At 41.0% G+C, this 15,305-nt stretch overlaps 2 protein-coding genes across 8 annotated transcripts in view; one reads left to right on the top strand and one right to left on the bottom strand.

The window, feature by feature from the left end:
• PI4KA (phosphatidylinositol 4-kinase alpha) overlaps window positions 1–12,089 on the bottom strand; it is a 136,771-nt gene extending 124,682 nt beyond the window's left edge. For 2 of the 5 annotated variants that reach the window (XR_014021141.1, XM_081286951.1), the window contains exon 1: window positions 11,704–11,928. Coding sequence is in view for 2 of the 5 variants with exons in the window: in XM_081286951.1 (XP_081143077.1) it covers window positions 11,704–11,844 (141 nt within the window). In the remaining 3 variants the exon portion in view is untranslated. Of the gene's footprint in view, window positions 1–11,404; window positions 11,506–11,703 lie in introns of those variants that run through there. The other 3 variants (XM_081286953.1, XM_081286952.1, XM_081286954.1) reach the window with 3 other exon arrangements.
• SNAP29 (synaptosome associated protein 29) overlaps window positions 12,090–15,305 on the top strand; it is a 38,999-nt gene continuing 35,783 nt past the window's right edge. For all 3 annotated transcript variants that reach the window (XM_081286966.1, XM_081286964.1, XM_081286965.1), the window contains exon 1: window positions 12,090–12,463. In XM_081286966.1, coding sequence (XP_081143092.1) covers window positions 12,227–12,463 — 237 coding nt within the window. In that variant the 5' untranslated portion in view covers window positions 12,090–12,226. The remainder of the gene's footprint in view (window positions 12,464–15,305) is intronic.

The following is a 15,305-nucleotide window of genomic DNA, read 5'->3' as shown; positions in this document are numbered from 1 at the left end:
CTAAGAGAATTCATCACACTAGCAGAACCTGCACTAAAGAAAATGTTAAATGAAACCAAGTGTAAACAAGAATATACATAGGAAAATGAAAATGGTAAATGAATACATGTGTTTTCATCTTTTGATGATTACATAAATGATTATAACAATATATTGTTATAATCTATGACACCAATCATACAAAAAAGATGGGAGGCAGAAATGAAATATACAGTTGTAAGGTAATTAAACTGTGAGTGAGCCAGGTAATTAAACTATAAGTGAGCTGTGGTGCACCCTGTATCCCAGCAGCTAGGGAGGCTGAGGCAAGAAGGATGATGAGTTTCAGTACCACAAATGAACAAATAGAAAACAAATAATAAGTTGTAGATTTAAAGCCACTAATGTCAGTAATTATATTAAATATACATGGTGTAAACATTCTAAAAGGCAGAGATTTTTCAGACTGGAAAAAGAAACTCTTAACTTCATATTGTCTGTTAATTAAAAGGTTGGGAAAAGATACCATGCAACACTATTAACAAGAAAGGTGAACTGCATGGCAGACTACAGAACAAGGAATAGTAATAGGGATAAAGAGGAACATTTAATGTGGATCAAAGGGTCAACTCATGAAAAAGATGTAACAATCAGGGCCTGGAGATACAGCTGAGTGGTAGAAGACAGGTTTAACATGCGTAAGGCCCTGGGTTCTGTCTCCAAGACTAAGTCTTAAAAAAAAAAAAAAAAATACATCAATCACATTGCCAGGTGTAGTGATCCTCACCTGTAATCACAGTGACTTGGAAGGTAGAAGCTGAGAGATCACAAGTTTGAAGCCAGCCTCAGCAACATAGTTAAATAGTTAGGCCCTAAGCAACTCAACTTATTTTGAGACCCTGTCTCAAAATAAAAATAAAATAAAATAAAAAGGGCTGAGATGTAGCTCAGTAGTAAATCCCCACCCTGGGTTCAATCCACAGTACCAACAATTTTTTTAAAAAATAAAGTCTTAGCTGGGAGGTACTGAAGCCCTTACCAACCATCTTGACCTTACTAATATTTATTTTTAAAACTCCACACAAGGGCTGAGGATGTGGCTCAAGCGGTAGCGCAATCGCCTGGCATGCGTGCGGCCCAGGTTTGATCCTCAGCACCACATACAAAGATGTTGTGTCCACCGATAACTAAAAAATAAATATTAAAAACTCTCTCTCTCTCTCTCTTTAAAAAAAAAAAACAAAAAAACAACTCCACACAACAGGACAGTGGTGTATGCCTGTAATCCCTGTGGGTTTGGAGGCTGAAGCAAGAGGATCACAAGTTCAAAGCCAGACTCAGCAATTCAACAAAGCCCTAAGCAACTTAGCGAGATCCTGTCTCACAATTTAAAAAAAAAAGGGGGGGGGTGCTGCTGAGAATGTAGCACAGTGGTTAAATGCCCCTGGATCCAATCCCCCTGAACCAATAAAATAAATTAAATAAAAATTCCACACCACAAAACCAGAATATACATTCTTTTTAAGTACAGTTGGGAAATTCACCAAGATATACTTATATCTTACATATGATGGGTAATAAAACAAATCTCAATACACTTAAAAGAACTGAAATAAAACAGTATATTTTCCAACTGCAACAAAATTAAATTAGAAATCTATAATAATTTGTCAGTTGGACCTCAATAAAACTAGAGGTGAAAAGAAATCAACAGAAAAATATCTACAAAAATTCAGAAATTTTTGGAAATTATAAACATGTCTAGATCAAAGAAATCCCAAGGGAGATTACAAAATGTTTTGAGCATAATAAAAAAGAAAATATATCAAAACTTGTAGAAAATTTATATTTTTTAAAAAAAATTTTGGTTTTTTAGTTGTAGTTGGACACAATACCTTTAATCTATTTTTATGTGGTGTTGAGTATTGAACCCAGCGACCCACACGTGCTAGGCAAGCGCTCTACTGCTGAGCCACAACCCCAGCCCCACGAAATTTATTTTTTTAAGTACTTAGAAAGAAATAAGATGGGTATGATGGTACATGCCTGTAATCCCAACTACTCAGGAGGCTAAGGCAGGATGATTAAAAATTCAAGGCCAGAGTGGGCAACTTGGTGAATCCTGTCTCAGAAGAATAAATAAATAAAAGGGCTAGGGATATAGCTCAGTGATAGTGTACTTTTCTAGCATGCAGGAGACCTTGGATTCAGTCCTCAGTACTGTACAAAAAAAGAAAAAGGATCAAAAATCTTATAATTCTATACTTAAATAATTATAAATTCCCCCCAGAGATCTAACAGACTATTGTCCTGAGAAAAGATATCTATATCTAGAAAAATAATATTAGAAAAACATTCATACTAAAGGTAACTTTTACAAATGTATTTCAAATGACCTTAAAATACTTCCACTTACTTGCTACCTATAACCGATATCTTATTTTACTTTGCTATTAATATTTTAAATTCTTCTCTGATTCCCTAAAAGCTATTAACTATTATTGCTTTTTGGATAAAGTCTAAAACGATTCTCATGACCTGCCCATAATGAAATCCTGCTGATCTCCCAAGCCTATTCTTGTGCTACCTTAGCTCCCTAAACTGAGATCACCTCAGCCTTTTTCAACTTTATCCAGTGAATCAAAATGTGGGGTTTGTTGTTGTTGTTTTGCTTTTTTGGTACTGGGGATTGAACCAGGGGTTCTCTATTACTGAGCTACATCCCCATCCCCCCTTTTTTTTTTTTTTTAAGAGAGAGAGAATTTTTTAATATTTATTTTTTAGTTTTTGGTGGACACAACATCTTTGTTTGTATGTGGTGCTGAGGATCGAACCCGGGCCCCACGCGTGCCAGGCAAGCGCGCTACCGCTTGAGCCACATCCCCAGTCCAATCCCCATCCCTTTTATTTTTAGGCAGGGTCACACTAAGTTGCTTGGCCTTGAACATGCAATCTTCCTGCCTCAGCCTCCCAAGAAACTAGGATTATAGACTTGGGTTGCCACTCCCAGTTCAACCTCTGGGTCTTCATTCAGTTTGCACCCTCTGCCAGAAAGGCAGCAATGAAATGTACACGTATCGCTGGCCAATTATTATTCATCTTTTAGTTTTGCTTAAAGTCTCTCTTGTAAATCAGGATCCTATTTTATGCCTCCACACACCATATACCCGTTCTTAAGATAGGGCTGAAGGTGCAATTCAGTGATAGAGCGCTTGCCCTGTATGAACAAGACGCTGGGTTTAATTCCCAGCACGACAAAAAATAACAGTAACAAACTAATTAATTAAATTATGATAAATTTTGCATAACAAAATTTGGCAACAACATTTACATTTAAAAAAAAATTTTTTTTTAGCTGGGCGTGGTGGTGTACACCTGTAATCCCAGGGGCTCAGGAGGCTAAGACAGAAGGATCTTGAGTTCAAAGCCAACCTCAGCAAAAAACTTGAGATGCTAAGCAATTCAGTGAGACCCTGTCTCTAAATAAAAAATAGGGCTGGGGAAGTGGATCAGTGTTCAAATGCTCCTGAGTTCAATCCCCAGCACCCCCCCACCCCCCCAAAAAAAAATAGAGAGAGAGAGAGAGAGAGAGAGAGAGAGAGTGTGTGAGAGAGAGAGAGAGAGAGAGAGTGTGTGTGTGTGTGTGTGTGTGTGTGTGTGTAGGTGGACAGCATGTCTTTGTTTGTTTATTTTTAACAAACCCAGTGCCTCACATGCTAGGCAAGTGTTCTGCCACTGAGCTATATACCCAGCCCTACCATTTACTTTTGCTTCTTGGCACTTGTAACTATTTTAAATCATATTTACTTATAATTGTTTAATGCTTATTTGTTGTCTCTCACCATGGTAAACTCCATAACAGCAAGAAGAGATTCACTTATTGTATACTTTAAATCTTTTTTAATGAAACAAACTTTAATAAAAATAACAGGTATTGGACTGGGGTTATGGGGTTGTGGCTCAGCAGTAGAGTGCTTGCCAGACACGTTTGAGGCCCTGGGTTCCATCCTCAGCACCACATAAAAATAAACAAAATAAAACTATTGTGTCCAACTAAAAATAAATATTTTTTAAAAAACAGGTATTGTTAAACAGGCACATATATTGATAAAAACTGACTATGAATTTTATTTTAAATACTTTACAGTAACCTACTACCAGTTATCCAAGCTCTGCTGCTGTGAAGAATACAGCTCATGCACAGGTATGGATAAATAATTTACATTTTCCAAGTATTCACTGAAATTTCACCAAAAGTTCGCTACATTATACACATCAAATTTGCAAATGATTTAGATGATCCCAGATACACTTCATTTTTGTTGCTCTTTTTGGAATAGGACATCTCAAGAGAAGAATATGCAATTCTGGCTCATGAATCACATAATGAACCCAACCTAGACTCTGCTGACCACCAAGTCTCCTTCACTCTTCTTTAGACAATAGATGGGTTTTGGGGTTTGGGATTGTGGCTCAGCGGTAGAGTGCTCGTCTAGCGCATGTGAGGCCTTGGGTTCGATCCTCAGCACCACGAAAAAAATAAATAAACAAAATAAAGGTATTGTGTCCAACTACTTCTAAAAAATAAATATTAAAAAAAAAATTGATGAGGGGCTGGGGTTGTGGCTCAGTGGTAGAGCACTCACCTCGCACATGCGAGACCCTGGGTTCGATCCTCAGCAACATAAAAAAATAAATAAGTGAAATATACTGTGTCCAACTACAATTAAAAATAAATATTAAAAAAAAATAGATGAGTTTTGGCCACTTGTTTGGGAAGTCCTCTAGGTAACATGACATGCTGGTACTCGTAGAGGTTATCAAAGCACTTGTCAAAGTAAAAGATCTGCTTATGGGCTATCCTGACTGCATGCACAACGGATGGAAGAGAGTATGAGGAACTGACACAGCTCAACACATGTCCATTTATTAAAAATTTTTAAGAGGTGGGTTGGGGTTGGAGCTCTATTTTAGAGCTCTTGCCTAGAATGCATGAGGCCCTGGGTTCAATCCCCAGCACACATATTTAAAAAAAAATTTAAGAGGATGGATCTCATGGAGGATGAAGTGAAATAAAAATATACATAAAGTCAGAAAAACTATGCTTTGATCTAGAGATGTAAAAGAAACATCTTAGAAAATTGTTCTTTTTTTTAATAGATCTTTAATTTTTTTTTTTTTTTAAGCAGGAGTCTCACTATATTGCCCAGGCCAGCCTCAAACTCCTAGGCTCAAGCAATCCTCTTGCCTCAGCCTCCCAATTAGCTGGAACTACAGGCTTATGCTACCACATCTGGTTGGACCTTTAATTTAATACAGAATAAAGGAATTCCCCTATGGTTTCTTGGAACTGAAATCACAGATTTTTTTTTTTAATTTAAGAAACATATTTATTTTCATTCCTCTGATGCCAGGGACTAGAACAGTACCTGACACAGTAGGCACTCAAAGATTTATTACATGAATGAATGTCACCATCTTTTGTTTTCTAACAGTATAACTTTGGCTATTCTGAATCCTGGCTTACAGGTCAGTTCTAAATACAAAACATTCAGGAAAAGAGAATGGCTTCTGCAGCAGAAATAAAACTTCTCAGAACTCTACAAATAAATGTAAATGAGACCTGGGGATTTTTGCCTCAACCCTGTATTTGCTAGTTATTTGTGGTAAACACAAATGAAATTAGTGTTCTGGCAGGCTTGGCAATGTTCATGAAAGGCCAAGCATTTTTCCAATATGCCAGGATATATAAAAGAAAATACAAAAATAAATAGATAAATAAGTAATCAGAAACATGAAACACATACATTTCAGCAATTAAAATCAATGATGGAGAGAGCTGGCCAGTGGAGGGGATTTGTATTAGTCTGCTTTTTGTTGCTGTAACCAAAATACCCAACACAAACAATTTAAAGGAGAAAATATTTATTTTGGCTCAGGGTTTCAGAGGTTTCAGGCCATGGTTGGCCAACTCTATCACTTTAGGCCTAAAATGAAGCAAAATATGGCAGAAGGGAGGGTTCAGCTTGACTGCACTTGTGACTAATGTCACAGTGCTGTATAAATATTAGATCAACCTAGGCATAGTGGCCTGTGTCTATAATCCCAGCTACTTGAGAAGCTGAGGCAGGAGGATCACTTGAGCCTAGGGGTTTGACACTAGCATGGGTAACATAGTGAAACCGGGTCTCTATGTACCCAGGCCATGGTACCAAGCCTGTCAATCAGATCAACAGCCAAGACACCTAGAAATTCTGGTATTATAACTGAAGAAAGAGGACCTTTTAGAACAGGGGGAAAGGACTCTGATCAAAGCTTCATGAGAGGTGGTATAGAAATAAAAGGGCAAGGGATGATGCTTCCTCTGCAGCTCTGCCAAGGACTTTCAATGTCCCAGAATTGAGGGTTGCATTGGTAATGGCACAGGGCAGGGAAGGAGAGGCAACACAGGTCACTGATTTTCTGGAGGCAGAAAAAGTGTTATAAGGCAGAGTCGGGGGGAAGATTTATAGAGGTTGCTCAGCAACATACTGAAGACAGGTGAGAAACAGGAAAGTAGAGCAAAACTAGTAGGCTATTAGAAATCAGAGAGCAGGAGTCTAGAAACCAACCCATGTCAAGATGCCAGAGAGTATTGAAAAGCCTCTTATTTATTTTTTTTTAGATTTTTTTTATATTTATTTTTTAGTTTTTGGCGGACACAACATCTTTGTTTGTATGTGGTGCTGAGGATCAAACCTGGGCCGCACACATGCCAGGCGAGCGCGCTACTGCTTGAGCCACATCCCCAGCCCAAGCCTCTTATTTTCTTATCTACTTTTCTCCTCTCATCTTTCTCTTAAAGGGAGGACTAACTGAAGGAACTTGGTCCAAAAAGCTTCACAGAGTGTCTGAGGTGGGCTCCAATCCTAGAGGTGAATATCAGAAATGGTGGGGACAGTTTTAGGGACAGCCTAGCAGGAAAAGGCTCAGACATGAATCAGAGGATAGATGCCCAAAGGTCTTCGGTTTAACCATCTGAACATGGCAGAAGTCTGATTACAAGACTCAGGATACAAATCTGAATTGTTGCTGGTAATCTGAGCAACCAAATTAGGACTGTTTCTTATTTACCCAGCCTAGCACATACCAATCAAAAGTAGGAACTCTATGTTTTCTGAATGAACAAGTGGATTAAATAATTAAACAGAAAAGAGTAAAAATCCACCAAATAGTGACAGGCTTGGTACCATAGCCTGGGATTAAAGTGGGTGACTAAAGTAAACATAACTGTTGAATGTAGAGAGTCAAAGTATAGAAGATGTGCCATTATGATGCCTCAAGTGCACTAAAAGCATGTCAGGGCTGCCTGTGTGACCTAGTCTGAGCTTGGATATCAGGTCTGGTCCAGCAAACTGAGACTTCCCCAAGTAAACCCTATATGGACCAAGTCCTCTCAGTCCTTTGACATCACTCTGGAAGAAAATAGAAGAAAGAAGCCAAGTATAGTGGTACACCTCTATAATTCCAGCTACTTAGGAGACTAAGACAGGAGGAACACAAGTTGGAGGCCAACTGGACATCTTAGCAAGATCCTCTCTGAAAATAAAAAAGGGTTGGGGATGTAGCTCAGAGTACTGCCTAGCATTTGTGAGGTCCCTATTACTGCCAAAAATAAAAATAAATAAATAAAAACCCACAAATGAATAAATAAAAAGGAAAGGGAAAGGGAAAGAGAAAAATGTAAACAAATACTCATTTCCCTTTTAAGTCTTCATCTTTACTATCCCAGAAATTCTTTTAAGAACCTCAAGAATTTTTTCCTTAAGAAAGAGGCACGGGGCTGGGGATGGGGCTCAAGCAGTAGCGTGCTCGCCAGGCATGCGTGTGGCCTGGGTTCGATCCTCAATACCACATACAAACAAAAATGTTGTGTCTGCTGAAAACTAAAAAAAAAAATAAATATTAAAAAATTCTCTTTCTCTCTTTCCCTCCCTTCCTCCCTCCCCCGTCTCTCTGTCTCTCTCCTCTATCTTTAAAAAAAAAAAAAAAGAAAGAAAGAGGCACAGTGGTTCACACTTGTAATCCCAGCAGCTCAGGAGACTGAAGGAGGATTGTGAATTCAAAACCAGCAACTTAGTAAGGCCTTAAGCAACTCAGTGAGACCCTGTCTCTAAATAAAAAACAAAAAAGGCTAGGGATGTAGCTCAGCAGTTAAGTGCCCCTGGGTTCAATCAAAAAAAATTTTTCTTTCTTTTTCCTTAAGATTGTCAGGTACTTCTTATCAACTATTTTAAACTAGGGGAATGTAGTGGCTGGGATTGTGGGTCAGTGGTAGAGCGCTTGCCTAGCATGTGCGAAGTCCTGGGTTTGATCCTCAGCACCACATAAAAATAAATAAAATAAAAGTATTGTGTATAACTACAACTAAAAAATAAAAATAAATAAAAATTTAAAAGTTGGGAGGGGCTGGGGTTGTGGCTCAGCGGTAGAGTGCTTGCCTAGCATGTGCGAGGCACTGGGTTGGATCCTCAGCACCACATTAAAAAAATAAATAAAATAAAGGTATTGTGTCCAACTACAATTTAAAAAAAAAGGTAAGGGAATGTAGTAAACAGACACATTATAGGACCAAATAGCAACAATGATCCCTAACATAATCAATCTCAAGATCCTAAGATCCTAGATGAGAATGAGAGGAATTCACAAATATTTGATGGAATCAGCCACCTACAGAAGCCTCCTAGACAAAATAAATTATCTCAGGGGTCCTCAAGAATGCCTACACAAGCCAGGCATAGTGGCGGACACCTGTAATCCCAAGGACTCAGGAGGCTGAGATAGGGGGATCACAAATTCAATTCAGTAATAGCAAAGCCATAAGCAACTCAGCAAGACCCTGTCTCTAATAAAATACAAAAAGGGACTGGGGATATGGCTCAGTGGTTAAGTGCCTCTGGGTTCAATTCCAGTACCAAAAAAAGAATTCCTACATATATATTGCTGCTCTCATGGCTAAATTTTATTACCGTGCAAGTCTATTGGCAAGGGAAAAGGACACGGGTAGTATCTGGAGAAACCAATGCACAGGCTTCTTTATGTTTTCTCCATCTTATGAGGAAAACACCGACTCTGATCCTTGGTACAACAGCAAAAAATTGCCAGATAAATCCATTAAAGACTTTAGCACCCAAGGTTTTTATTAGGTCTGGTCATATAGAAATTGTCTGCCTAGCAACTATTAAAATTCCAGATTCACAGAAGGAAAGCAGACGTTTGAAATGTAACATATAGTGTGTACAAAGAGTCTAGGCACAGTGACCCACCATCTTTATCAGTTAGGAAATGGAGGGAACAGTTCAAGTGCCAAGTGCCTAGAGTCTAGCCAAGAGCCAATCTTGCAAGCAGGCCCTTATAAAGAAGGCAGCCTCTGACCTGCTCTGTTAATTCTTCTGAAGTGATGGTAATTATTGCCAGTGAGGCTGAAGTGGTATTAGAAAGCTGCCAACCTCAGATAGAGTTAATTAATTGTTAAAATATATTGTAATCTTGACAACTGAAGCAGTTATGACAAGATACAAAGACAATAACATTGAAATTACACAACCTTTTTTCCCCAGTGTTGGGGACGAACTGAAGCACACACTCTACCACTGAGCTACACCCCAAGTCCTCATGTTTTTATTACTAGTGAACAGGCAGAAGGCAAGCTGAACTTAAGGTGCACTTTTCAGAGTTATTGAGTGGGACAGGGTGCTATTACTCCTGAACCATTTTCTTAAAGATCATCTAATTCCCTGCATCCTCTTTCTCCAAATCCAACAAACAAACTTCTGACAGATTTGTTGGTCCTCCTACTAAGAGGAGAACATGCTGACTAGCTGGCATGAATTTGACTTAATAAAGCAGCCCTATGGTCCATTATGAAGTTTATCTAAGTATCTGCGTTATCATTCAATTAAGTATCCATAGGCCTGCCTTTAATTCATATCCTTTTTTTGTTTTGTTTTTTTAAATATTTATTTTTTAGTTGTAGTTGGACACAATACCTTTATTTATTTATTTTTTTAATGTGGTGCTGAGGATGGAACCCAGGGCCTCACACGTGCTAGGTGAGCGCTCTACCACTGAGCCATAATCCCAGCCCCTGTTTTGTTTTGTTTTTTAAACTCAGGAGCACTTTATCACTGAGCTACATCTCTAATCCTTTTTTACTTTTCATTTTGAGACAGGGTCTTGCTGAGTTGCTTAGACTGGCTTTGAACTTATGATCCTCTTGCAGGAGCCTCCCAAGTTGCTGGGATTACAGATGTGCACTGCTATGCTCAGCCATTCAAGTCATCTTGTTGATCTTCATAATAGTACTATCAAGTATGGTCCTGGTTTGTTTGTTTTATTTTGTTCTGTTTTACAGGAGAAAGTGAGGAACTGACCTGCCCAGGATCACAGTAAACAAGTGATATAGGATTTAAATTCAGATAGTCCTATCACCCAAATTCATGTCCTTTTCATTCTGTTATAGACACACCTTTTCTTTTTTTTTAAGAGATGAGGTCTTGTGATGTTGCCCAGTTTGGTCCCAAATTCTGGGCTCAAGCAATTCTCCTCTCTCAACCTCCTGAGTAGCTGGTGCATGCCACCATGCCCAGCTTATACTGTCTTTAATTAGAAGTCAGTCTAGTTTCCTAGGACCTGCTTACCCTGCAGGTGAGTGATTAAATCAAGTCTGAGAACATACAAATCTAGGTAACACTGCCCAAGTGTCTAAAATAGCTTTTCAACTTCATCCACCCCCTATCACCAAATGCAGCAGACAGGTCTACAATCACCATTACTCCTGTCAGAAAACGTCCTCTTTTCATCTGCCAGAAAGCTGAGTGGACAAACCACCCCATCTCTTCAGGGCTAACACACTGTGCTCAGTCTCACCACAAGCTTTTAGGTGAAAAGTTGATATTTGCTGTTTACCCACTCTATGCCTAGTCCTGAGGGAGAGACTTTATACTCACATAAGGAGACAGGCTTTGACAATTTAAGTAACTTGCCCAAGAAGAGGCACAGTAAGTGACAATGCAATGACCAAATTTAGGTCTGATTCCAAAATCTGCGTTCATTCTACCACCCCAAGCACATCTTTGGCTTTCACCTTTCTCCCAAGATAAGGATTCCTCTGGCCTGAGTTCTTTCTCTCCTGAATCCATCCCAAGCTCAGTTCTCTGCCACTGTCTCCAAACACAATCATTTACCTAGTCTAATGCCTCCAACCTCAGCCAATAATAATGCGCAATGGTTTTGCAGTTCAGAAAGCACTTTCAGAACAGTGCTTCATCTGCCCCCTTCCCCGGATTGGAAGTAAAATCACCCGTTTTAAGACAAAAAGATATCTCCAAGGTCACAGAATAAAAACCAGGGGAAATCGTGACCAGAGTCCCAGGTGTTAACTAACCTCCTCACTGGTGCCCAAGGTTCAGCACCAGCACCCGCCCCAACGATGTCACAAGATACCCCCTCTCCGCTGGAAGCTCACCATCCTCCCACGCCTCCCCACCCGCGATGTCCTCACCAGTCGGATCGACCCCTCCCTTCTATTAGATCCCTCCCCTCGCGGAGCTCCTCAACTCAGCAGTCCCCTCTAGTCACTGGCGGTTCCCTACTTGACCTCCCTCAGACCCTCGCCCCGCCTTCCTGCTTCAGCGCACCAGGCCCCTCCTCCTGTCAGCCCTCGGCCGAGACCACTTAGATTACCTTCTCCAAGGATGCTGGTCTCTGCACTGCCAAGGAACGGGCCAGTGACAGGACTGTGTTGAAGTAGAAACCCCGCGAGGCGCTGGAGCCGGAGCTGGAGCCCGAGCCGCTGCCGCTTCCCCGGGCCGCGGCCGCCGCCATCGTCGCGCGCACCGCGGCGCTGGAGCCGGCTACCAGCACCCGGCCAGTGAGCACCCGGGCTCATGGCGCAGGCGCAGCCGCATCCGGCTTCCCCGCCACGTGACTTCTCTGTTGCCGACATTGGATAGGGCGTGGCCGTGAGGGCGGTCCCATTGCTGCAGGGGGAGAGGCACCGTAAAGTAGCCTCTGCCACGCGCTCTGGACGTGGCGTACCCCCTTCCAAGCCGCCTGGCGCAATGGTCGGATCCGAGGCGGGGCTGCCGGCGCTTTTCAGGCGGAAGGAGCTCGCGCGACCCGCGCCGAATCAAAGGACGGGGCGTGGTGCTTGGCCGGTTCTGGCAGTGCTCCTCCTCTTTCCGGGACCGAGACGCTCTCCGGCACCATGTCTGCTTACCCCAAAAGCTACAACCCTTTCGATGACGATGCGGAAGACGAAGACTCTCGTTCAGCCCCGTGGAGAGATGCCCGCGACCTCCCCGACGGATCCAACGCACCCGCCGACAGGCAGCAGTACTTGCGGCAGGAGGTGTTGCGCAGGGCAGAGGCCACAGCCGCCAGCACTAGCAGGTCCCTGTCCCTTATGTACGAGTCCGAGAAGATTGGGGTTGCCTCTTCCGAGGTGAGTCTGGGACAGGACTGAGCTGAACTGGCCAGTCTTAACATTGTTAGACGTGATTGAGAAATGTTTTGTTCATGTTCTTGAGAATTCCCGATTTGTCTACCCTAGGTTCTTGTACTTAGTGACTTTACCGTTTGTAATAATATGGTAACTATGTAAAGAGACATGTATTTTGAGTTCTTGAAAGAGACCATTTACCCGGGGAATCTTCCTTAACTGTAACTCCATTTAGTTGATTTTTTCCCCGCTGTGTGCTTAGTTCAAAGATAAACTCCTGAGGCATGAGAGCAAAGTTCTTCCTTCCATTCTTGACCATTTCTCCACCTTACCAGTAAAGATTTTAAAGATCCATGTGTGTGGACACCTGCTGAGTAAGCTGAACCCTGAATTTGGTTAAATCTAGAGCCTTACCTTTACTTCCCAAATCCTACATAGACTGCACATGGGTTGCGACAGTCTTGCTCCAGTTCATCTTTGTCAGCTTTTTCCAGCCAAAGATTTCAGAAAGTAGGACTTCCAAAGAGAATCATTCTCAGTTTAGCTTTTTCAGTATATTAATTTTCTTTTCAGCCTGATAAACAGTTTTCGATTAAAGAAGAAATTATGGTAGATCAACTTAGAATAATCTTTAGCATTTTGATGTTGCAAATGTAAGGTTGAAACTAAAATATGGTCTTCATCCTTGGGTCTCTTCATAACTCTTCTCTGGCAGAGTTCATTCTCCCTGATCACTTAGGGTCTTAAGTGATCAAGGTATGAATATATTGATTAACTTCTCTAATATTCATCTCTATCATTTTCCTAATGTTGGTTTTCCTGGGTTATTTCCTTTACCCACTTCTCCCTTTTATGGTATCCCTCATTAATCTACCTTCCTGTCTTTCATCTCACTGAGGAGGTTTTGCTTGTGGTTTTTACATCACATATGTTCCTATGTTCCAGTCCAAATGGAAAGTCTCAATTTACATTTTGGATGATCACCAGAGGTCTTGGGGCTCTGGTTTACAGGGTCACTTGATTGGGGGTCCCAAGCCCAAGGAACCCAACTAAGAACTATTTAAAGAGACATTTCTGGAAACTATGAGAATGAAAGAAAATCGGAAATTAAAACAATAAAAATTAGGTATTGTAGTGGTCTCAAGCCTGTAATCCCGGCCACTCAGGAGACTGAGATAGAAGGGATCACAGGTTCAAAGCCAGCCTCAGCAACAGTGAGGCCCTGTCTCTAAATAAAGTACAAAATAGGTGGGGATGTGGCTCAGTGGTTGAGTGTCCCTGAGTTCATTCCCTGGTACTAAAAAGAGACAGAGAGAGATATGTTGTGGTAGAAGATAAACTTGAATTTGGTTTTGAAGACTAAGATTTGGACAAGAAGAGTGAGGATGAAGGATGTTCCCAGGGAAGAGGGGGGGAATATGTAAATAAATTGGCTTAGAAATAAGATTCCTGAGGCCTGGGTTGTATTTCAGTGGCAGAGCACTTGCAAGCATGTGTGAGGCACTGGGTTTGATTCTCAGCACTGCATATAAATAAATGAAGTAAAGGTCCATTGACAACTAAAAAAAAAAAAAAGGATTCCTGGGCTTCTGAGGAGGGGCATGATAGACAAGATATGTGGAAAGAAGAAGCTGCTTAGGAATCACTGGTGGTCAGAAGAAAAGATTTGTTATCATAATTCAGGAGAAGCAAAAATACAATAGGTGTGAGTTTATAATGTAAATTATGGTGACATGTGCCATGCTACCCCAAAAGGTTCTTCTCTCTGTGCAATGGACTGTACACAGGCACTTGCACCTCTGACATAGGAGGCTTTGCCTGGGTGTTACTTGGAGAGGTGCAGTATGACTGGGCAGGTGATAGGCTTTCTCACCAGTGATTAAACATTGAATTTTTTCAGGATTGAATCAGTTCTCAATCATTAGAGGCTGAAACACCAGCACAGTGGCACATACCTATAATCCCAGTGATTTAGGAGGCAGAGGTGGGAGGATCACAATTCGAGTCAGCCTATGCAACTTAGCAAGACCTTTCCTCAAAATAAAAAATTAAAATGGGGCTGGGGATGTGGCTCAAGCGGTAGCACGCTCGCCTGGCATGCATGCGGCCCGGGTTCGATCCTCAGCACCACATACCAACAAAGATGTTGTGTCCGCCGAGAACTAAAAAATAAATATTAAAAATTCTCTCTCTCTCTCTCTCTCTCTCTCTCTCTCTCTCTCTCTCTCTCTCTCTCTCTCCCCCCCCTCACTCACTCTAAAAAAAAAAAAAATTAAAATGAGCTAGGAGGTGTAGTTCAGTGATAGAGCACCTCTGAATTAAATCCCAATACCACACACACACACACAAACAAATTATTAGAGGCCCTGCAAGTCAGAAATAATTAGCACCATCACCCTACCCCAAATTGTATAAACTGTCTTTGAATCATTACTCTTTCATTCCCTTCATTGTTGGGATGGGAGTGGGTAATGTGAAATCTTTTGGTCACGCAGTGCTCCCAACAGACTCCAGTCCTGTGTACCCTGCTAACTTCCAAACTTAAATGGGTGCCTAACAAATACCCAGCACTGTGTAACATATTAACACTTTTTTTTTTTTTTTGTACTGGTGTTTGAACCCAGGGCCTCACACACGCTATGCAAGTGCTCTATCACAGAGCTACGTCACAGCTCACTAAAGTAGATTTTTATAGAGGATTAGGAACTTATAAGTAATATGATAAGTAATATGAAATTGGGAAAAATCATAATTCAATCCCAGCCTGGCAGAAATGGGAAAATTACTTAGTAAAGTCACTTTTAACAAGGAGAACTGCACTTTCCTATTGTGAAACTTGACAAGG

Source organism: Spermophilus citellus (genome assembly GCF_964194105.1).
Source record: "Spermophilus citellus genome assembly, chromosome: 3".
NCBI classification, from domain to species: domain Eukaryota; kingdom Metazoa; phylum Chordata; class Mammalia; order Rodentia; family Sciuridae; genus Spermophilus; species Spermophilus citellus.
Note: the sequence above shows the minus strand (reverse complement) of the source record. Positions and strands in the feature narration are given on the sequence as shown.